This window comes from Leptonychotes weddellii, chromosome 9 (assembly GCF_054177405.1).
Source record: "Leptonychotes weddellii isolate Sample4059 chromosome 9, ASM5417740v2, whole genome shotgun sequence".
In the NCBI taxonomy this organism is placed as follows: Eukaryota; Metazoa; Chordata; class Mammalia; order Carnivora; family Phocidae; genus Leptonychotes; species Leptonychotes weddellii.
The window spans coordinates 64,840,360-64,862,777 of NC_138377.1; the positions used below are offsets into that span (position 1 = coordinate 64,840,360).

General features: G+C 42.9%; 1 protein-coding gene, 1 long non-coding RNA gene and 1 pseudogene across 8 annotated transcripts in view; 2 read left to right on the plus strand and 1 right to left on the minus strand.

The window, feature by feature from the left end:
• Positions 1–22,418, plus strand: part of ACIN1 (apoptotic chromatin condensation inducer 1) — a 34,008-nt gene that overhangs the window by 4,861 nt on the left and 6,729 nt on the right. For 6 of the 7 annotated variants that reach the window (XM_081830748.1, XM_081830750.1, XM_081830749.1 and 3 more), the window contains 5 exons: positions 8,450–8,535; positions 9,825–11,093; positions 11,588–11,803; positions 12,271–12,386; positions 19,816–19,957. In XM_081830748.1, coding sequence (XP_081686874.1) covers positions 8,450–8,535; positions 9,825–11,093; positions 11,588–11,803; positions 12,271–12,386; positions 19,816–19,957 — 1,829 coding nt within the window. The remainder of the gene's footprint in view (positions 1–8,449; positions 8,536–9,824; positions 11,094–11,587; positions 11,804–12,270; positions 12,387–19,815; positions 19,958–22,418) is intronic. The other variant, XM_081830753.1, reaches the window with a different exon arrangement.
• On the minus strand, positions 8,763–9,227 carry LOC102731610 (large ribosomal subunit protein uL15 pseudogene; annotated as a pseudogene).
• On the plus strand, positions 18,341–19,652 carry LOC145723468 (uncharacterized). Its single transcript, XR_014148551.1, has 2 exons — positions 18,341–18,805; positions 18,857–19,652. It is a non-coding gene; the product is annotated as an uncharacterized LOC145723468 (long non-coding RNA).

Here is a 22,418-nt window from a genome sequence, read left to right on the forward strand (position 1 = left end):
ATCTCCCTCCCCACTGCGCTGTTTTGTCAATCCTGCGTAGTTGGTGGGGGGAGGTAGTTAGGCCTCCTTTCATGCTAAGCCTCCATTAGAATCCCAGGGAAATTCTGTGACATTGATACTTCACATCTGTTTATCATGGGAATTATGTCCTTTTGGAAGTCTGCTTTCCCCTCTATGTCGTGTTAACTCCTCAGAGTGTTTTTCTAAGGCAGTATGATGTTTCTTCTCTTCTGTATCTCTTTAACCTCCTCTATCTCTGGATTGAGCAGTAGTCACAACTCTTTGTCATTCCTTCACCAGTTGTATAGATTATCTATTGCACATCCAGTCATTCCCCGCCCCCAAATGGGTGTCTGCTGTAGTTTATTAATTCATCCAACAAATTTTTGTTAAGTGCCTGCTGTATGCCAGGCACATGCTAGGCACCAGGAATATAGTAGAAAAAAGACAAGTCTCTCCTTTAATGAAATGTATAGCCTAGTGAGGAGATGGACATTAATTAAATTATTATATAATTAGCTACCATTGTGGTGTGTGCTCTGAGAGGCAGTGCAGAACATCATGTGAGCATATTACAAGGAGCTCTAACTCCCTGTGTGGAGCTGGTTCAGGCAAGATTGGTTTTTTCACATAAAAATTAAGCACCCACTTTTGTATAGTATTTCAAGCAAACGTCTATAAATGCAGCCTTTTTCTTCTAAACTACGTAAGATGGTATACTTTTAGGAGAAAATGTGTATAAGACATGTGGATAGTAAGTAGATATGTTAAACCAATGTGTACATTAAAAGTATTTTAAATCATTATTAATGTTAGTGGTCATAGGGAAAGTGATCACTCCATATTTAATATTTTTAGAACGTGTGGAAGTTACTAGCTCTTCTGATTGATACAGAATTCCTTTTTTTTTTTTAATTTTATTTATTTATTTGAGAGAGAGACAACAAGCATGAGCGAGGGGAGGAGCAGAGGGAGAGGAAGAAGCAGACTCCCTACCGTGCAGGGAGCCCGGCATGGGGCTCGATCCTGGGACTCCAGGATCATGACCTGAGCTGAAGGCAGACGCTTAACTGACTGAGCCACCCAGGCACCCCTAGAATTCCTTTCTGAACATAGATTTTTAGAAGATACTTAATGGTAGAAGAAAAATAAGTTATTTTAGAGATCTCTTTTCTCCTCAAAAATAAGTTATTTTAGAGATCTCTTTTCTCCTCAAATACAAAAGTAGCAGAGCCTCAATTGATCCATTTTGCTCTTAGCACTCTTTTCCCTGATTGTAAAGCCAGGAGGAAGGGGAAGACTCTTCTAAATTAGTGTTTCTCCTCAAGTAAAAGTCAAGAGAATATTTATTGAATTTCTGCTATATACATATCTTCATGCTAGAGTATATGGGGAGTTAGCACTTTGTAAAATCTTTTCAGGAGAGAGAAGATAATTGCACATAAAGCCAACAACAGAAGATGGTGTGTTTTAAAGTGACATAAATAGTGCAAACAGACCAGAAAAATATAGAGTAAAAGTTCTCTGAGGACTAGAGTGATGAGAGAGAGCTTCGTGAAGAAGGTGTAGGATTTGAGCTGAGCCCTAGAAATAAGTAGGATTTGAATTGGTCCAGAGGAGACGAGAGTATTTTTAGGAAGGAACAAAAGCATAAAGATAGGGATGAATGTGATATTTTTAAAGGATAGGTAATAAACGAATCTAGCCAGAGTAAAGTATTCTTTCATATTCAAGAGTAGTCAGAGGAACAATTAAAAAGGTACATTGGGATAATATTGCAAAGGGCTTTGAGTATCAAGCCAATGAATATGAGATTTTTTAGGGGGGAAAAATAGTAGGGGGGAAGCCACTGAAAATTCTTGGTAGGGGGCGCCTGGGTGGCTCAGTTGGTTGGGCGACTGCCTTCGGCTCAGGTCATGATCCTGGAGTCCCTGGATCGAGTCCCGCATCGGGCTCCCTGCTCGGCAGGGAGTCTGCTTCTCCCTCTGACCCTCCCCCCTCTCATGTGCTCTCTCTCATTCTCTCTCTCTCAAATAAATAAATAAAAAATCTTTAAAAAAAAAAAAAATTCTTGGTAGGAACATGATTTGATGAGGAACTCTCTTTAAAAAAAGAGAGTCTCTCTCAGTTCTAAATGTAATTTGAAATGAAAATGAAAAATGGATCCTGAAATAGAAATGAGGTTTCAAAAGCAAATAAAGATTTAGAATAAAGGTAACCAGTCTCTTCAGTCCTTTTTGTCATCAGCTGGACTCTCCCTGTGGCGGTAATTGATGAAGGGGGGACAAAAACAGGTTGAAGAAGAGGAAAGATAGAGGCGAAAAGTAAAATAGAAGAGATGAATGTAGTAAATTGTAGAGTAGCTAACAATTGCCATTTGTGCTCTTCAGTGTACTCTCTGCCATAAACTTTCTTACCTCTGATCTTGGCTAGAATATGAATCTCATAGATGAGGTACAAAATTTGGTCAGGGTCCTAAATGGAGTGGTAGTTGGAGTTCTAGCGGTGTTTAGTTGGATCAGTGGTAATGCTTGGAGTTTACCCAGAAAATTAGATTCTTTCAAAATGTGCAGTGTTAGTCTGCCATAGGCCAGTAAACTATTGGGAAGCCAACTTACTTGGATGTTTTGGGGGTTTTCTCTAATTAAGATTTTCATTAAAGGAAGGTTTTTAGTAACAGTTTGCTAATCAGTAGTGGCACCTGAGGATATTTTTTTGGTATTAAACTGTTTTTAAGAATATGGCTTCCTGGGCCCTACCCCAAGAGTCTCAGGGAATGTGAGTCCTGGGACTGTACATTTTTTTAATGTCCCCTAGTAGTTAGTTAATCAACTCAATTTGTGACTGACTAACTGAAAGAATAGTTTTTCAGTATTGTAATTAATCAGGGTCTTTGGCTTATATTCCAGCAACCTCCTGTTTATGTGCTGTAGACAAGACCCCAAATAGGAAGAATTGGTTTATAACATCCTTCATGGCTCTCCTTCTTGACTTCTCTCTCTACCACTTTCTTCAGATTTTTCTTACGTGTTGGGAGACAGTATTCATCCTCCATAGTCAGAAGTCTAGACTTGCCTCTAGACCATGATTGGTTGTACAAAAATTCTTATTACTATTAATTATTTCAGAAAGAGTCCAATTTAGGAAAATAGAAAAACATTTAAAAAGGGCTATCAGTATACAGATTCTTTAACAAAGGTATAGCTCCAGAGGATTTTAACCAGCCTTTTTCTTATAGGGCATATAGTCCTCATTCCTTTTTCTCTTATTAAATCTGGAAGCTGAGATTTTAGAGAAATGCTAGATAAGTTACTCAGCTAACATGAGTCAGATTTAGGTTTGGTGTCATTGCCAGGTCTCCATTCTCTTAATTCCTGCTTCTTATTCATATTCAGGGATTTGTTTTCTAGAATGAAGACACTACTTTCCTATATGGCCCTTATAAACATTCTTCACTTCTCTACTGTATAGCAACCTGAAGCCTTCTGACTTTGGAATCTTAGAAATCTTAGAATCTTAGAATCTTAACCCTCGCTTTTCTTTTTTTTTTTTTTTTAAGATTTTATTTATTTATTTATGAGAGAGAGCACGAGAGAGGGGAGGGTCAGAGGGAGAAGCAGACTCCCCGCTGAGCAGGGAGCCACGTGTGGGACTCAATCCCAGAACTCCAGGATCGTGACCTGAGCCAAAGGCAGTTGCTTAACCAACTGAGCCACCCAGGCGCCCCTACTCTTGCTTTTCAACGCCTGAAATATATTTCTTCACTTGCATTGGCTCCACCCTTTGCTAAAGGTGCTCAGTTTCTACACATCACATATTATTATTTTTTTTTTTAAGATTTTATTTATTTATTTGAGAGAGAATGAGAGAGCGAGTACATGAGGGGGGGAGGGTCAGAGGGAGAAGCAGACTCCCCGCTGAGCAGGGAGCCCGATGCGGGACTCGATCCAGGGACTCCAGGATCATGATCTGAGCCGAAGGCAGTCGCCCAACCAGCTGAGCCACCCAGGCGCCCACTACACATCACATATTATTAACATCTGTTTTAAGACATTTAATGTGGCCATGTTCCCATAATAGAAGATGTCACCTTTCCCAGAAGCTTGTCTGCATCACATCAGTTCCTTACAGGGATCTAGAAAGTGATTCTTCATTTCTTCTTGTCTTTTCTTCTTTATATTTTGTGTTGCTTAGAAGTTCCTGTTTTATGTCTGAAGGTCCCCTCCAGTTATCATTTTTTTTGCAAAACATTCATGACCAAAACTTTCTGAATAGCCCACATCTCTTTGATGACTTAAGTGCTTCCAGAGAAGTAATCATCTAGAATCCTATCACTGCAATTTTACAGCATCAGAACAATTATGATCCAACAGAATAGCATTCACCTTTCAGTAGGTGGAGAAAGAGGCTGTTTGCTTGTACATACCTAATTTTAAAATCACAACTCTGGAACTCTTTGACTTAACACATTTATCTCTGACTGACTTCATAAAACATGTCTTTTTCCCACCGCTTAAAATCAAATTTATTTATTCAGAGCGTATAGGTGCTTATGGAGAGCTTGTTATTCACCACAAAGCATCTTTAGTATGGCTTTAAATATGTGCATATAACTCCTGTTTTTAAATTAAAAAGAAAACAAAGAGAATGTTTCTTATAACTTGCAGTGATAGGTAGGGATGCCTGGGTGGCTAATTGGGTTAAGCATCTGCCTTCTTAAGCATCTGCCTTCGGCTGAGGTCATGATCCCAGGGTCCTGAGATGGTGCCCCACATTGGGCTCCCTGCTCAGCAGGGAGCCTGCTTCTCTCTCTCCCTCTGTGTGCTACTCCCCCTGCTTGTGAGTGCATGTGCGCATGGATGCGCAAGCGCTCTCTCTGTCAAATAAATAAATAAACGAACTTGCAATGATAAAAGCCAGTACTTGGGATGACTAGCCTATGAATTTTAGCTATTCATAGGATTTGAAGAGTATATTTTTTTTTCCAGACAATAGGATTTTTTTATCCTTTTAAAAATATTTATTTTGTGGGGCGCCTGGGTGGCTCAGTTGGTTAAACGACTGCCTTCGGCTCAGGTCATGATCCTGGAGTCCCGGGATCGAGTCCCGCATCGGGCTCCCCGCTCAGCGGGGAGCCTGCTTCTCCCTCTGACCCTACCCCCTCTCATGCTCTCTGTCTCTCATTCTCTCTCTCTCAAATAAATAAATAAAAAATCTTTAAAAAAAAAATATTTATTTTGTTATTACAAAAAGTAGTATGTATTTATTAAAGAAAATTTCAAAAACTAGGAAAAAAAAAACCAAGTTTTTAAATCATCCATAGTCTCACAAAATAAAAAAAAACCTCAGTTGATACTTGGCTGTATAATCTTCCTCATCTTTTCTTTGTCTATGTAAAGCCTAAAATATCTGCAATATTCAGATCGTTATTGTCCCTCTAACCTAGTTAACCTCTTTTTTTTTTTTTAAGATTTTATTTATTTATTTGACAGAGAGAGACACAGCAAGAGAGGGAACACAAGCAGGGGGAGTGGGAGAGGAAGAAGCAGGCTCCCCGCAGAGCAGGGAGCCAGATGTGGGACTCGATCCCAGGACCCTGGGATCATGACCTGAGCCGAAGGCAGTCACTTAACCGACTGAGCCACCCAGGCGCCCATCTTTTTTTTTTTTTTTTTTTTTAAAGAGAGTATGCAAGGGGACAGGGAGGCGCAGAGGGAGAGGGAGAGAGAGAATCTTAAGCAGGCTCCACACCCATTGTAGGAGCCCAACGAGGGACTCAGTCTCACATTCCTGAGATCATGATCTGAGCCGAAATCAAGAATCCAGTGCTTAACCAACTGAGCCACCCAGGCACCCCTTCTTTTTTATTTTTATTTATTTTTTAATTCTTAAGCATCTGGATGATTTTAAGACATTTTTAAAAAAATTTTTATAAAAATGTCCAACATGGGGTTTGAACTCCCAACCCTAAGATCTAGAGTCACATGTTCTACCAACTGAGGCAGCCAGGCACCCCCGAGACATTTTTTTTAGAGCAGTTTTAGGTTCATAGAATTGAGAGGAAGGTACAGAGATTTCCTGTATGCCTTCTATTCCCACACATACATAGCCTCTCCCATTATCAGCATTCCCCCATCATTGTGGTACCGTTTTTAAAATTGAAGAACCTACATTGACAAGTCATAATTACCCAAGATCCATAGTTTACCTTAGCGTTCACTCTTGAGTTGTACATTTTATGGGTTTGGACAGATGTATAATACGTACCCATCATTCCAATATCATACAGAGTATTTTCAGTGTTGTAAAAATCCTCTGCTCTGCCTGTTTGCCCCTCCCCCCAGCCTCTACCTTTTTTTTTCTTTTTTGTTAAACTACAAAAATTGCTTATTTTAAACTTGTAGAGGAGTTTTATCTAAAATTAATGGAAAACAATTTTCTTTCAGTTTTACTCATTTTGTAAAAAACCTATTCCAGGTTATTTAATTATGAAATTATTATTGATACTACAATGACCACATTATTTATTAATTTCTTACACATTATTCCTCAGTGTTTGGTAGAGAATCTAGCCTGTTACTATATATCCTAACCATAGATCCTGTACACACACCCATAATGCAAGTCTTTATTCAATAACCCAGATATGAAATGGTATATATTCAGAGATCCAGTGAGTAAAGTGATCATGGAGTAAAGTTTTACAAAATATGTGCAGTCTTTTAGTTCATTTTATATTTCTTTTTTTAGTTACAGAAGCAAAGACTAATTCATTTTAGATTGTTGGGGTATAGAAATAAGACTTTGGGTTAGAGCTTACACCATCTGTTTTATTTGTGCCAGTTTAGTGTAGGACATGGTTTTGTGGATCATTTGAGCCTTTTGTACTATATTAAAATTGAGCCCAATCTAACTGAGTTAAGTATCTGGAATATACTCATCTTGAGGCTGTTTTCTAAACTGACTCTCATCAATACTTGCATTGCTGTTTTGTGTAATTTTTTTTTTTAAGATTTTATTTATTTATTTGACAGAGACACAGTGAGAGAGGGAACACAAGCAGGGGGAGTGGGAGAGGGAGAAGCAGGCCTCCCGCCAAGCAGGGAGCCCGATGCAGGGCTCTATCTTGGGACCCTGGGATCATGACCCGAGCCGAAGGCAGACGCTTAACGACTGAGCCACCCAGGCTCCCCTATTTTGTGTAATATTTTAATACTGGTAGGAAACTTAGAAATCTTTCAGTCCATCGCTGCGTTTTTCTTGGTCAAGACATTTAGACCCAAATTGGTTGGTGTTTTTTGTTTTTGTTTTTTTTTAGAGAGTGAGTGAGAGCACTTGCAGGAGAGTGGGGAGGGGCAGAGGAAGGAGAGAGAGAATCTCACGCAGGCTCCACGCTCAGTGCAGAGCCCAGTGCGGTGCTCAGTCTCACGACCCCGAGATCATGACCTGAGCCAAAATCAAGTCGGACACTTAACCGACTGAGCCACCAAGGTGCCCCAAGACCAAATTGTTTAAGTGGTTTATGCACAGTTGCCTTCCTTCATGGAATGTGAATGAAATTTTTTTTCCAGTTTTACATGGAGTTATTATTTGAAACGACCTAGTTTGGTTGTTTTCAAGCTTTCTTAAACTTATTTTTCCTTTCAAAAAGAAATCTTACCTTGAGCTCTTTATATAAAAACATAATTGAGGGGGCCCATTTCTGAAGCCCTGTCCAGTGGCTTGAAGTAATTTCTAGGAACTTTAGGGCCTAAAAATAATTCATTTAAGTACTATTTCATGAGATTGTCATTTCACAAACTGGTTTGTTAATCATCATATTTTGTTCAAAACTACTAGTGGTAGCAGTAGGCAATCCAGAAAAATGGTAACAAAACATTTTATAGAAATAGGAGGCACTTTGTACATCCCTGCAAAACAGTTTGAAGCCCCTGGTAGTTATGAAGCACCAGGTGGTAATTTTATAGTTATTTGAGTTATTCATAATATGTGAATTGGCTTTGAGATATTGAAAATATTCCAGACATGCACGGCAGGAATTATTAATAAGACCCCTAGAACTTTATTTTTATTTATTTATTTTTAAGATTTATTTCTTTATTCTTGAGAGAGAGCAAGCGAGCGAGCACATGAGAGCAGGGGGAGGGGCAGAGGGAGAGAGAGAAAACCCTCAAGCAGACTCCCCACTGAGTGCAGTTCCCAATGCAGGGTTCCGTCCCAGGACCCTGAGATCGTGACCTGAGCCAAAGCCAGGAGTCAGACGCTTAACCAACTGAGCCACCCAGGCACCCCCCCCGCTTTAGAACTTTATATAATTTTCTGCGTAGAAGTTAAAGAAATTAATATAGATATGTATTGACCAGCTAATATGCTGTGACTGAATTTTAGAAAGCATCCTTGAATGAATGTTTATGCCATGAATCTGACTTGATTTTCTTTCATTTGATAGGAAAAAGCTCTATTTCTGAAGAGAAAGGTGAATCTGATGATGATAAACCAAGGAGAGGAGAAAGACGATCATCCAGGGTCAGACAGGTAACTCAAACATCTCTTAAAGCATTTATCACTTCTTTGGATACTGCTTTGGATATCTCCTCCTTCTCTTCCTCCTAAGACTTTTTCAGAGTTTGTGTCTCTTTAGATTTCTGTAGTCCTCTTCTTTTTCCTCTTTTTCATCTTTATCTCATTTATGGGAGTTTGGGGGGTGGTGTTTGTTTTCCTTTTTTTTTTTTTTTTTTTTTTTTCCAAAAGCACTCGTTAGCATTTAATGAACCTCCCTCCATGTGGCTTCAAGCTACCAGGACACAGCACCGCCCAACCCCCTTCATCTTCTCATCAACTCTTTTACTGAAAAATTTGGCCTTCACGATGACAGGCTGTTTGGGAAGCTTTCCCTTTCCTGAAACTTTGTAGTAGCCTGAGTGCACCACGTCAGGAATAGGAGCAGCTCCGGTCTTGTTTCTGGCAGCATTTACCCGTGCCTGCTCACTGACTAAGGTCCGCAGTTTGTCAAGGTTGACAGATGGGCAGAAGCTCTGGTTCCTCTTTAAGTGCTCATGCCTCATACTAACGTTTCCAAAGTAACCTGGGTGATATTTGTCGAAGTTGACCCTGTGATGATGCGTGTCTCCAGCATTACCCTGGCCTCCTCTGGCTTCCAGTGCTTGCTGAATGCGGCTGTGGCTCACGTGGCCCGAAGTTTCCGGGTCTTCCTTCCTGGATGGCATGTGGGCAGCCCAGACGAAAGAGCTGGTTTTTTGTTTTCTAATTAGGTCTGCTCAGATTTCTAAGCAAATATAAATTAAAACTTAATTATGAAAGTTAACTTAAAGGTTGGTCTATATTCCTAAAATACATTATTAAAAAAGATACAGTTATTCAATTAGAACTTTAAAGCCATATGATACAGTGTTAAGTGAGCCAGAGCACAAAAGTTTATCTGTGTTATGATTATGACTATGGAAAAGAAATGATGAGGAAAAAGTTAAATATACCAAAATGATAAAAATAATTACATTAAGTGATGATAGGTCAGTTCCCCCACCCCCTTGCCACTTTCTAGATGTTCAGTTTGTATTTATTTTTAAAGCTTGAAACTAAAAAATGAACTAGTAGCGGTTTCATTAATGTATTCCATTTGTAGTCTCTTTTGATCCCCTTAAGAGCTTGATAGACCATGCTTGTTTACTGCCACACTTGTGTGTGTGGATGCAAGCTTGTATCATTGAGTTTCTCTTTCTTATGTGTATCTCCTGAGATATTTTTTTCTCCTCTGTTGATAGTGAGCAAATATACTTGGATCCACTATATATCTTTTCTTTCAGGCAAGAGCAGCTAAACTCTCTGAGTGTAGCCAGGTGGCTGAGGAGGAAGAGGATCAAGAAACACCTTCCAGAAATCTGAGGGTCAGAGCAGATCGAAATTTGAAAACGGAGGAGGAAGAAGAAGAGGAGGAAGAAGAGGAAGAAGAGGAGGAAGAGGAAGAGGAAGATGAAGGACAAAAATCTAGGGATGCACCAGTCATGAAACAACTTGAGGAAGCAGAAGAGGGGGAAGAGATGCCCAGAGCAAAACCAGAGGAGGTGATAGATGAGAGACCCCAAACCATAAGATCCCAGGAACAGGAGGGGTTAGAGAGAGGGGGAAGAGTCACAAGGTCCCAGGAAGAAGCCAGAAGAAGTCTTATGGCCAGACATCAGCAGGAGAAAGAAATGAAAACAGTTTCTTCCCTTGAGGAAGAAGAAAAGGAAATAAAATCTTCACAAGGCTTGGAGGAAAAATCAAAGTCCCCTTCCCCTCCTCGACTGACTGAAGATCTGGAGAAGGCCCCTCTTGTGCTACAACCAGAGCAAAATGCCAGTGAGGAGGAAACTCCCCCACCTTTACTTACCAAGGAAGCATCTTCACCGCCTAATGCACAGCTCCAGGGTGAAGAAGAAATAGAGCCCATGGAAGGCCCAGCTCCCCCTGTCCTCACTCAGCTATCTCCTCCTAATACAGATGCTGAGGCCAGGGAGCTATTAATATCTCAGCATACTGTCCAGTTGGTGGGAGGCCTGTCTCCTTTGTCAAGTCCTGCAAACACCAAAGCAGAATCTCTAGCAGAGAAAGTGCCAGAGGAGAGTGTCCTGCCCCTAGTTCAGAAAAGCACACTAACTGAATGCTCACCCCAGAAGGGTCTTGAAACTGAGTCAGAAAAATCTGCTCAACCACTCCCTCTTAAAATCGAGGAATTAGCACCGGCCAAAGGGATCACTGAGGAATCTCTGAAACAGCTGTCTTTGGAACAGAAGGAAGGTAGAAGGGCTTCTCATACCCTTCTCCCAAGCCACAGATTAAAACAGTCAGCTGACTCCTCCTCAAGCCGGTCGTCCTCTTCATCCTCCAGTTCTAGATCAAGATCTCGCTCTCCTGACAGCTCAGGCTCTCAGTCTCACTCATCTCCAAAATCCAAGCAGAGAGATGTATCTCGGGCACGTACTCACACCAACCCTCGTGGTAGATCCGAGATGGGCTCCCGATCCACATCAGAGTCCAGGTCACGTTCCCGTTCCCGTTCCCGTTCTCGTTCAGCTTCAAGCAACAGCAGAAAAGTAAGTGTGGGAGAATCCTGGGTGCGTTGATGTTTTGTTTGTATTCCAGTGTTTTTCAGCCCCAGGAGAACTATTATAATTTCTGGCAGGAATGGGAAAAGCTTCCTTTACTCCCCAGGTCAGTGATTATTTTCCCATCATTTCTGAGTCTAATTTTTAATTCATTAATCCCTAAATAGAGTCCTTTTTCATTTTTTTGAGTCCCTTTGATTCCAAAGTTGAATCATTTACCCATTTTCAGTAGTCTATAAACTTGAAGATACGGACATGCCTTTTTACATGTGTATCTTAGTATCCTAGCACCTACTTGGGACTTAATAAATAATTTGCTGAATACTCTAGGAAGTCAAGGAGATCACGAACTCAAAGAGGAATAAACATAGGGAGAGAAGGGTCCAAAGTATTAAACTGAGTCCGCGGAAGTTGGAAAACTCAGTGATGTATTGAATATATACCATATAAAATAATTTGCCTTATGTGCTTCATTTCTTCAGTCTCTGAGCCCTGGAGTCTCCAGGGACAGCAGCACCAGCTACACTGAAACCAAAGATCCCTCTTCTGGTCAGGAGGTTGCTACTCCACCAGTGCCACAACTGCAGGTCCTTGAGCCAAAGGAGAGGACTTCCACCTCATCCTCTGTCCGAGTGAGGCATTTGAGCCAACCTGAGCCAGCTGAAAAGCATGTGACCCAGAGGTTACAGCCTGAGCGGGTAGGCTATTATGCCCCCTTCCTAGAAGGAGATGGAGGATTAGGCATGATTTTCCCTTTTGTCTTAGCTAGTCTGGATAAGGTTCAGTAGAGATCTAGATGGTTGGGGATACCTGTAAGATTCTACTCCGTTCCAGCTCCCTGGTTCATGAAAGCTCTATAGGAGGCTAGGCATCAGGTTTCTCATCTCCAGGGCTCCCAGGGTCACTTGCACAGAATGTCTCCTTTTTTTCTGCCCCAAAGGAAGCCTTTTCTCAGTTCTCTCAAAAAAGAATTCTAATAAAATGATTGTTGGCATAGAAATTCTTTAAGCAGCATTCCATTCCACTTTCTAAATGAAAATAAAGATCTATAGGGCTAAGTGTGGAGCTGCCACTGCCTTTTATTACCAGCTCCAGGTTTAAAGAAGAGGAACCAAACAGATTTAAGTACGTTGCTATGGGTGTTTTGCTATGTTTGTCCTGACAGGGGAGCCCAAAGAAGTGTGAAGCTGAAGAGGCAGAGCCACCAGCTGCCACACAGCCCCAAACCTCAGAGACCCTGACCGCTCACCTACCAGAATCAGAAAGGATTCATCACACTGTGTAAGTAATCTGTCTCATCTGGGGTATAACAAGGGACTGGGAGTGTGGAATAGTTCTTTGCTCCCTGGGGTTCTTTGACTAAGCAGTCCTAGTTTCCTTTTAAAACGTAAAGGCAGAGCTTTATCTGGACAAAGACTAGGCCTCAGTTGTTATGTTGAGAGCTGCCACCGGAATTCTTAAGGTGCTCTGAAAAGTGGTGGTTAGAGCATAAGGAAACCCATGTCTGAGATCATCAAAATAGTTCCTTTAAGGAGCAGGTAGCAGAGGCTTTGGTTTCCAAACTCAAGGCAGTGTAAGGGAGTTGACTCAGGTCATCTTAACTCAGTGTTTAACTCACGTTTACCAGCTACATCTGAGCCTGGGAACACAGTTTAATAAAGGGGATATCAAGAGTCTACCAAGAAAGTCACAGGGGGGTGTTGTTTTTGAGTTTCTGTTGTTTTCCTTAGTTATTAGCTGTCTTTTTATTAAGCACAATCTATCTTAGTTCTTACTGGATGCAATATAGCAAAATATGAAGCATATATCAATCAGAAGTTTGTTTTTGGGCCCCTAAGACCCTTGGATTGATTTTTACCATTTACTTAATTAATGTCAGTTTTTATTCCTTATATTTAGTTCTAGAAAAATACAGGTAAGAACAGGTATATCATTCGTTCATTATTCTGCACTAGGTACTATATGTTAAAAAGCCGTTGAACCCAAATTCCTGGCTTTAGAGTCCCATGGAAAATGAAAAGCAAAACATTGTGGAAATAAGATTGCTTAGCTTTTAGACATCAAGAATCCTATACTGCTTTTACTGCTTTAGTGAACATCCAGTGTAGACAGTTGGCCTAAAGTTGTTCTATGTTGGTTTTTATGTCATTTTTAACACTAATACTATCAGTATGATTTTTCCCCTTTATGCAAAAGTCTAATTTACACACTTCTGAGAGCTTCAGGCTATCTTACCTCTGATTTTGGAGGGTGGTGGGCAGGTGACATGATTTATTACCTCATTTCCTTGCGATTTTAATACTAGTTTTGTACTCCTTAGTATCTATATAGCTTTTGTCTTGGGATATACCCTTGCTACTGTCTTTTCTAATGGTCTTGCCTCTGCTGCCATCTTGTGGCCATTACTTTTTTGGTTTGAAAGTCAAAAGTTCACTCTACTTCCTTTGAAAAGTTTTGTTTTTCCCTTTTGGGGTGGGTACATTATCCTTTGGAGAGGGTTTTTCTTCTAGGACCATAAAGTGAAAACCCAGCGGATTCTGGAAGGTGTTCAGGATTCCCCAGCTACACCATCGATGAGGAAATGGGGTGACACCTTCCCTTCCATATCCATGAACCAGAGATAATACCTGCCCTCCCCTACCCCATCCCATGGGGGTACAGCATGTCCTTTGTATAATGGCAGCTTTAAAGTAGGTGTTGACAGCCTGCTAGTAATTGGGCCTGAGGAACTGCCTCCTATACCCCTTGTGAAGCAAGTAATTTTCTGAAAAGGTTTTGCTTTGCCCTAAAACTTCAGTTGGTCTGTGAGATCCTGGCAACAAAATGGCACTTGATGCTATTTTGAAACATCTTTATTTCTGGACTTTAGCATGCAAGTCCAGGGCAAATGAAGCTTGGAGTCCTGTACAGAGTTTTTCTCCCCATGTAAAGGTGCCCTTGATCTTCCATTTTATGACTGAGGTAATCTAGTCACATTGATTCCAACAAGGTGACAGGCAAGTGGCACCTTGGGCAAATACTGAGACTGTCCATTGTTGTGTAGGCAAGCTTCAGTGAAGCAGCCTATAGGTGAGAAATGCAATCTGAGCTCAGGAGTAGCTCACACACATCCCCTTTACCCATTTTCCCTCTGCCTGTCTTCCAGATGGTCTATTCAGCAGCCTAATAAAAAGACATGCCCAAGGGCTTAAACTCATAGGCTATTCTGGCATTGGATTTGGTAAATGAATCTTTGAGAGGTTTACCTACATTTCTGGAAGCCTTACTGCATCTGATTCACAACAGTCTTAGTCTTTCACCACTCTAGAGTCCTAGTTTTCAGCCTGGTGACCTCTGGAGCCCCTGGCCAATTTTAAAAGTGGGATCAGCAGTGCTAAATGGAAAAGACTATTTGTGGCTTAACCTTGGTTTTCCTGTCTCAACAAAAGACAGAGTTAGGGCCTGTTGATTCAGTAAAGTGTTTAAAAAAAAAAAAAAAAAGACTTCAAGGACCTGTCAGCACCTGGAAGAGATTGCCTAACTTTTTCTGTGCTTTGTTAAATCCATTCTGATTCTGATTGTGCCCTGAGGAATTCTTAATTTATGAGGTAAGGTATCTTGTCATTGCTTGGAGCAGGAATTTGTGAGCCCTCAGTCCTATTTCAATTGAGCCATGTTCCAAAATCCAATCTTCTGCCTACTATGGATATAACAAAAGTGTCTTCATACAGCAGAAAATAATGCTACTGTTTTTACATTAAAAAAAAAAATGGGGAAAAAAAGAACTTTTGTGTGAGCAACTGTATTATCCAGCAGTAGTTAATTCAAACCTGAATTTTTCTAAATACAACTTTGCTGAGTACACAACCTTTGCAGGCAATAGCAGCTTTGGGCTTTTGGCTTATTATGTTTATTTCCTTTTGCCTGAGTACGAGGAAGAAAATAGTCCTTTAAGCCAGTATGACAATGTAATGGTTACTCTCCAGGGAATCTACAGTACCAATATGCCAAATAATGCATAATTTTTAAAAGTAGAATCTACGAACATACCCCCAAAATCATATCATCCTTGGTTATCTTGAAACCAAGATTGAAACCGGTATTCTATATTTAAGTCTCACTGCTTGAGAATAGTCACATCCCACTATTTCATATCAGGTCCTCAGCTCCTCATGAATTTTCTACAGTAACTAAAATTCAAACAAACACGCCTGTAGAAATTTCCTTTTCTGTTAGTTTCTCTGAATCTTATTTAGATATGAATTATAATGTGATGTTGTTAGTCTCCAAGTAGTTCTGTCCTTTTCCTTCTGGGCTGCAAATGCTTTGTGTGCTGTTCAATTATGGATAGAGCTCTCCTACCCCCAAACTCCCATGCAATTTCACAGATTTTTCAAAGATATCAGAAATATTTGTGCAAGAACTTAAATGTGGGAAGGGAGATGTCTAGATGCCTTTTGTTTAAAAAGGCCTACAAAGAAAAGCTGCATGGGCCTCTGACAAGTAGCTAACAAGGCTTTGGGACCGGTCCTGCAAATAGATTTGAATCCCTTGTGGGGGCAGTTTCAAGGATTCCTCATTTTCTTATGAAAATAAAGTCTTAGGAATCTTGGATCCCACAGAATTGTTTGTGGGGAAATAGATGGCACGAACTCACTGTGTCTTAAGAAGGCCAAGGATAACGTCGTAAAATTCTTATTCTTGAAAAAATGAGAAAGAATTTCCAGTGAAAGAAAAATTCTTCCTCCAAGGAAGCTACTTCTGGAGAGGCATATTGGCAGCTGAAACTATTTTAGGACAATTGATGGATAGGGAACATTTATTTGAGGATGTTGGAAGGTAACATTCTTTGTGAGGTAACATTCTCTGTGGGAGTTCCATCTAAAATAATGTTTAAGAAGAAAACTTTGGGGTGCTTTCTGGCTCAGTTGGTAGAGCATGCGACTCTTGATCTCGGGGTCATGAGTTCAAACCCCACATTGGCGTAGAGCTTACTTGAAGAAGAAGAAGAAGAAGAAGAAGAAGAAGAAGAAGAAAACATTTAGTTCAGCAAGCAATTATTAAAGTGTCCACTTGGTATATACACAATGACAGCCTAATTCAGAAATATTTACTGAGCATTTCTTTGTGTTAGGCCCTGGGCTAGGGATTAAGGAATGTAGTCCCTGACCTTGAGGAATCCTGCAAGGTGGAGGTGAGGGGCAAGTCAACCAGCAGTTATTATACAGAGTGATGAGGTCCTTGCTGAAAACCTGTCAAACCAACTACCGAATGCCTTCGCATCAGAGAAAGTGCAGTCTACTCTTTGAGAAAACTCAGGAAAAGCTCCATAGGTGGTATCAAATGAGATAATGGCCTATTAAATGTACATGATTTTATGCATATACTTACCTTGACTTGGAGTGTTGTCCAAGCCAGACTCTTAAGGGCAAAGCCTTATCACACTGTCCATGAGATAGGTATCGTTGTGATCCCCACTTTACAGATAAAGTAAGAGATACACAGGATCAGAGACTCGCCCAGTGTCACAGAACTTGTATGGGAGCACGGTCGGGCCGTGATTGGGCCCTAGCCAGTTTGACTGTAGAGCTCTCAGTCTTACTGAACAGATAGGGACCACTAAGTGAAAGGGAACTTTTAGAGTAATGTGTAAACATGACCACTTTAACATGTAGTTGGCATGTATCAGATTTTAAGCAGTGGGGAGGAAAATTTATTCCTGGCTGAAAGCTCTGGTATTAAAATGAGATAATACCAAGCTTTTGATTAAATACCTTACTGTTAAACCTCTGCTGCCACTAGGATGCAAAAGGATCACCTTTGCAGTCAACAAAGGAGTCGTTTTTGAGCATCTACTGAGTGCTTTTTTTGAACGATTAGAGTTAGCTTCTTATTTCACATTTAGTCTGGTGAAGATGCCCATGATTAATTTCCGTTTAGTTCCCAAACATTTCCGGCCCAGCAGAACCCCGCCGCCCCGTGTAACAGCTCTCTCACTTTGGCTTCTTATCTAACTTTGGAGCTCCCACCTTGGAGCCCTTGCTCCAAGAAGTGGCCTTCATGCTTCAGCTACCCAAGGTCCCCTTGCCCTGTTTATCCTTTTCCTTTCTGGCTCCAGTGGACCCTGGGGCAGGGTGACCTTATTAAAGACTCTGTGAAACAAAGTTGTCTGTCATCTCTTCAGAGACACCTCTCCCCTTCTCTACTGGTAATTCCGAAAGGAACTCTCTCCTATCCTCTCCTCCCGCCATCCCTGGGGAAAGGACAGGTTGGAGTAATAACACGTGGTCATTGCTTGGGGTGAGCAGCCAGCTAGCTACTGTAGTGATTGGATAGTGCCTGTTCTCATCCCCCCTCCCCGCAGGAACAGCTGACTGGCTTCTAGGATAGAGGGAGGTGGGCAAATAAAAAATTGCTCATGACCCTCCATTCTGTGTCTCTTTCACCTTTGGCTTTGTTGTTTTCCTCCTTTAATCATTTTTCACTCCCGAGCTCTGCTGTTTCCCTTCCCTCTTTTCTCTGGAATCTTCCAAGAAAGCAGCTGTAACTTTGTCCTCTCCACCCAGCCCCCTCCCCCTGGGAAGACAAGGAGAGTGCACCCTTTCCCTCTGGGGTTAGGCCTTGGTAGCTGTTGTAACCTGAGAAAAGAAGGAAAAAGGCCAGGCCTATTGAGCCAGCAGTGAGCTCCCTGTGGCCTGCCAGAGGATAAGAACCTTGCTCACTCAGCGCCCTCCCTCTTCTCTTTCCCCTCCCCTGCTGCAGCAGGGCCCTCCCCCATCCGCACACACGGGCTGCTGGGTAAGTGGCAAGATGGCTCCCCTGCATGTCTCCGGCTGATCGCCGCCGCTCCGCCAATACAATAGAGCCAGCCACTACCAGCAGCCTGGCCCTCTTCCTCCTCCTTCTCCAGAGAGACCAATCCAGCTGAACTCGGGGTTTGCCGTGAGGACTTAACGCTTATCTCTTAAAGCCAGATCTATTTTAGCTTCCCCTCACCACCACCACCACCACCTCCCCTTCCATTTACCATTTTTTGGATCCCCAGTTGCTGCATCTCGATTTTCTCTCTCTGGATCGGGTGGCTGGGGAGGAGGTGGTGGGCTCTTGGGACAAGGAAGGTGTTGTGGGTTTTTTTTTAAATTTTTTAGGATTTTTTTTGTTTGGTTTTTGTTATTTCTTCCATTCCAGAAAGGGATAAACAGCACTTCCAGGGGGAGAAAAAAAATCATGTTATCAGAAAGCAAAGAAGGGTGAGAGCTTCACATTTCCATGTATCCCTTTTCCCCACCGCTCTAGCCTACCTCCTCTTCCTTCTGTTCCCCATGGCTTTCATTCCGTCTTTTCGTTTTGGTTTGTTTTCAGTCATTCTGCTTTCCCCCTTTGTCCTTCCTGCCTGATTTCTAATTGGCCCAACTTGCCCTCTCCGTGTGGGAAATAGGTATTTTTTGGATAAGTCTTTTCTTTAGGTTTAGGCAGTTGAATCGCGTGTTTCTGTGGGGGCCGGTTAGCTGGGGGCACAGTTCCGATTTTCCCCTCCCCCTTCCCGTGCATCCCTCCCTGCCTGCTCTGGGGAGCCTGTTCTGACCTCTGAGTGTCAGTCAGCCTGTGGGGAATGCTGAATTTTCTGGTGGTGGTTATCAGTGTGGGGAGGCTTGGTTTCCCCTCTCCTGGGTCTTGGGCCCCTGATCATCTTAATCTGATTTTTTTCCCCCAGTGTTTGGGTGGGAGTGGGATTAAGAGATAGAAGTTAGGGGTGAGGACAGAAAAAGGAGGTGGTAGTGGGAGTGAGATCAAGAGATAGAAGTTAGGGATGAAGACAGAAAAAGGAGATGGGAAGATTATCTGAAGTGAATCTCTGGGACTCGTTGCCTGAAATGGGAGCTAACTTGTGTGATTCAGAGTGGGGGTGGAGGGGATTCAGGGTGTGGGGGAGGGTGTGTCCTGACTGGGAGGCCTGCTCTCTTTATCTCTTGGAAGTTGGAATGAGGGAGTGGGAGAAACTGGGTGAAAGCCGAATGTAAGAACAATTCCTACACCTCTGAGCAGGTAAAAGTGGCCTGATTCTTCTCTGAGCTTTCAGACTCCAGCATTTGTCATTTTTCCTTTTGGATTAGAGGGTCCTTATTGAAGTTTGAACCCTCACCAGCCCTACTTTCCCTGCAACCACCCCCCCTCCCAATTTCTCCATTCCTGTTGTTTCCACATCCTGTGGGTCGGTAGGCCTTATTAAGCAGTTGATTATAAACACAAGGTTGGGATGATTTGCCACAGCCATCTGTCTTGTCGTCTTAAGCAATCAGGCTTCCCTTAATTTCTCATGCAATTTTGTTAAAGATGCCTATGGCCAGGGGATAGGGAGGCCACATGGTTGTGGGCAAATCACACTTTTGAGGGACTGTGTTCAGAGGAGTATGTTTCTCCTTTCCATGTAAGAGTACTCTGGTGAATTACCTAAAAACAGTTGGGAGTTCTGACCCCACACGTTACAGCTTTATCCCATCTGCGCAGTGGGTGGATGTGGTTGCTACGATCTGTGCTCTTTTCCCAAGGAAAACAGTTTCCCAGTTTTCCTGTGGGGGCAAGGTCTCTAGTCTCATCTGAAAAGCAGCCCTCCCAACCCCACCCAAGTGATGAGGCATGGGGGTTTCCTGACCCAAAACCTAATGTCTTGCTCTCTCTTCCCCTTGATTCTTTCCTGCCCTTCCCTCCCTACCTCTCCCCATACTGTCAGTGAGGAGAAGGAGGAAGTGACCATGGACACAAGTGAAAACAGACCTGAAAATGAGGTTCCAGAACCCCCCGTGCCTATTGCAGACCAAGTCAGCAATGATGACCGCCCGGAGGGCAGTGCTGAAGATGAGGAGAAGAAAGAGGTAAATTTCCAAGCCACCTGTTGGGGTGGGTGGGCAGGAGTGGGCCTAGGGGAAAGAGTAGACCACTTTGGTGATCCCTCTTACACAGTGGGATAGCTTAAAGAAGGGGGTAGGCCAACTTGGATAAGGATAGGGCCAAGGGAGAATTCGCTGGTTTAGCAAGGGAGACCCTTTGTTATGGGGACAGGGCTCATTCATTCCTCTTTCTTTGTTGGGGAAGTGCAGTCCAGACTCTTGGAAGTTTGTAACTAAAGGAAAACTCAGTTAATGGCCCTTTATCCAAGACCCAGGCCCAGCTTTCCCTGTGGTAACTGTTCGCTTTCCCTCCTTTTTAAAAGCCTGTGGGAGGGAGCTCAACGCCATCTAGTGGGCTTTGGTGGTCTCAGCCGAAAAGTCGTGCTGAGGAATTTTTGTTCCTCCTCTGCCCTCTAGTGGTCATATTGCAGAGATGTAGCTACTTAAGAAGCCAGCACTTGGGGTAATCCCAAAGGCCCCTTCTCCATATTATCTCTGACTCCTCTACTTTCTCTCTGGCATATATGTTATCTTGTATCCTGCACCCAATTCAGGGGGCTCCCCCCATCAGAGCCAGCGAAGTCTTCTTGGCTCTTAAAGTAATAAAGAATTAGCTGGGTTTGGGACTGGGGTAACAGGATGGGAGGGACTGTCGTGTGTGTAGCCTTTCTTTGGTGTGTGTTGCGGGGGTGGGGGCCGGTGAAAGTGATTTGATGTGCAGAATATTATTTATTACAAGGTCCTTCTTCCCCGTAAAACTTTGTCCAAGTACCTCATGTACGGTAATCCGCCCGTAAAATAAAACCCTGCCCAACTGGCCAATCGCTGATGCCGCCTCTTCCTCTGGACCCACCCGCTGCTACTGAGCTGCCCAATCAGAGCCGAGTCTGCTATCCAGGTGTCTTGGCCAGAGGGGGGCATGTATATGGGATCCTGTGATGGGCCCCCTTTTGCCTCCCTGCCTTGCTTACATCAGGGGGCCAAGAAGAGCACTGTTCTGGAGAGACTTGTATTGAGAAAGCAAAAAGCATTTGGAAAGGGGTGGACTTGCATCATCTCCCTATTTGGGACACCCCAAGAAGAGCTTGTGTCAGTGCTGGGGCGCCTGCCCACATGCCCTTACCCTTTTGAGGACTGTGGGTTGCCTTGTTTGCTACAGACTGTTGGGATCCCCATCTAGGGCACCAAGACCTCCTAAAGAGTCAATGTTTGTGATCACAGTGCCGTGCTGTAAAATACCGAGTGGAGGCTCTCGGCTTAAGCTGTAACGACTAGGAGCCCTGCAGAGAAGTCTAGGGTTTGAGCCCAGGGATTTAATGCTGATGACAGCCAGCCATGTATCACCACTTGCTCATCAGATGGACTTTTCCTTTGGTCCCTGTTGTCCATGGTGAAGGGCAGCATGTTGGTTGCTCCAACTTCTCCTCCATCCCTGGAGGCAGGGGCTCATCCATCCACCTGACTGGAACCACTGTCTCAGCTGGAGTCCCTGAGGAGATGCCACACACAACTCTCAGAAGAAAAGTATTCTGACCTTGCTGCTGAATGTGTGCCAGGTCCTGGGGCTATCCAACTACTACCCCCAGGCTGCCTTCATCAGAGGCTCCATGATCCCACTCGGTGAGAGGACCCCTTCCCCATTTACAGGCAGAGGAGAAAGGGACTCAAGTCATCACCTGGATTCCAAGTATTGGGTGGTGGTATTGCTGGATCTTGCCACTGGTGGACATAGGGTCCTGCCTGCCTCTCACGATAAAAGGCCAGGACCATTCCTGCTACTCAGAGGCCATCTCATCAGGGACTGCAAGATGATGCCCCTACAGGGATGGGACTGATGTCTCTGCCCCTTTTCCCCCCGTACCCCTCGCTGAGCCTGGCCACCGCCAGTGAACTGTCTTGACATCATGGAAACTGGGCAGCGTCCCCCCACACGTTTTCCTCCCGCCCCCCCTGCGCCCCTGGGAGGACTCTGGCAGTGCCGTGCTGACCACCACGCCGTGCGCCCACCTTTTTTGCCAACCCAACCCCCCACCAATTGCACAGCGCCTAGCAGGGAGGGCTCATTCTGATTGGACCGGCGGTTGACTAGATACAGTACACAGTGAGGTGCGATTGGCTGAACTGAAGATCCCAGGTGTGAGATGGTACCTGGAACATTTGTCATATTCCTAGTTATTTTCTTCTTTATTTTCTTCTTCTTTTTATTTAATCTTTTATTTTGATTATTTTCTCTTTCTTTATTTTTCTGATTTCTTTATTGGATTTATTTATTTATTTGGTTCATGTTTTTCCTGTTTTAATTAAGACCTTTTTTTTTCTTTCTTTTCTTTCTTTCTTTTTTTTTTTTTTTTTTTTTCCTCACTAACTTACCCATCGAGAGCGGCCTGGCTAGGGGTCAGGCTGGCCCTTAACGGAGACCAAGGAGACTTGGTTAGACGACACAAAC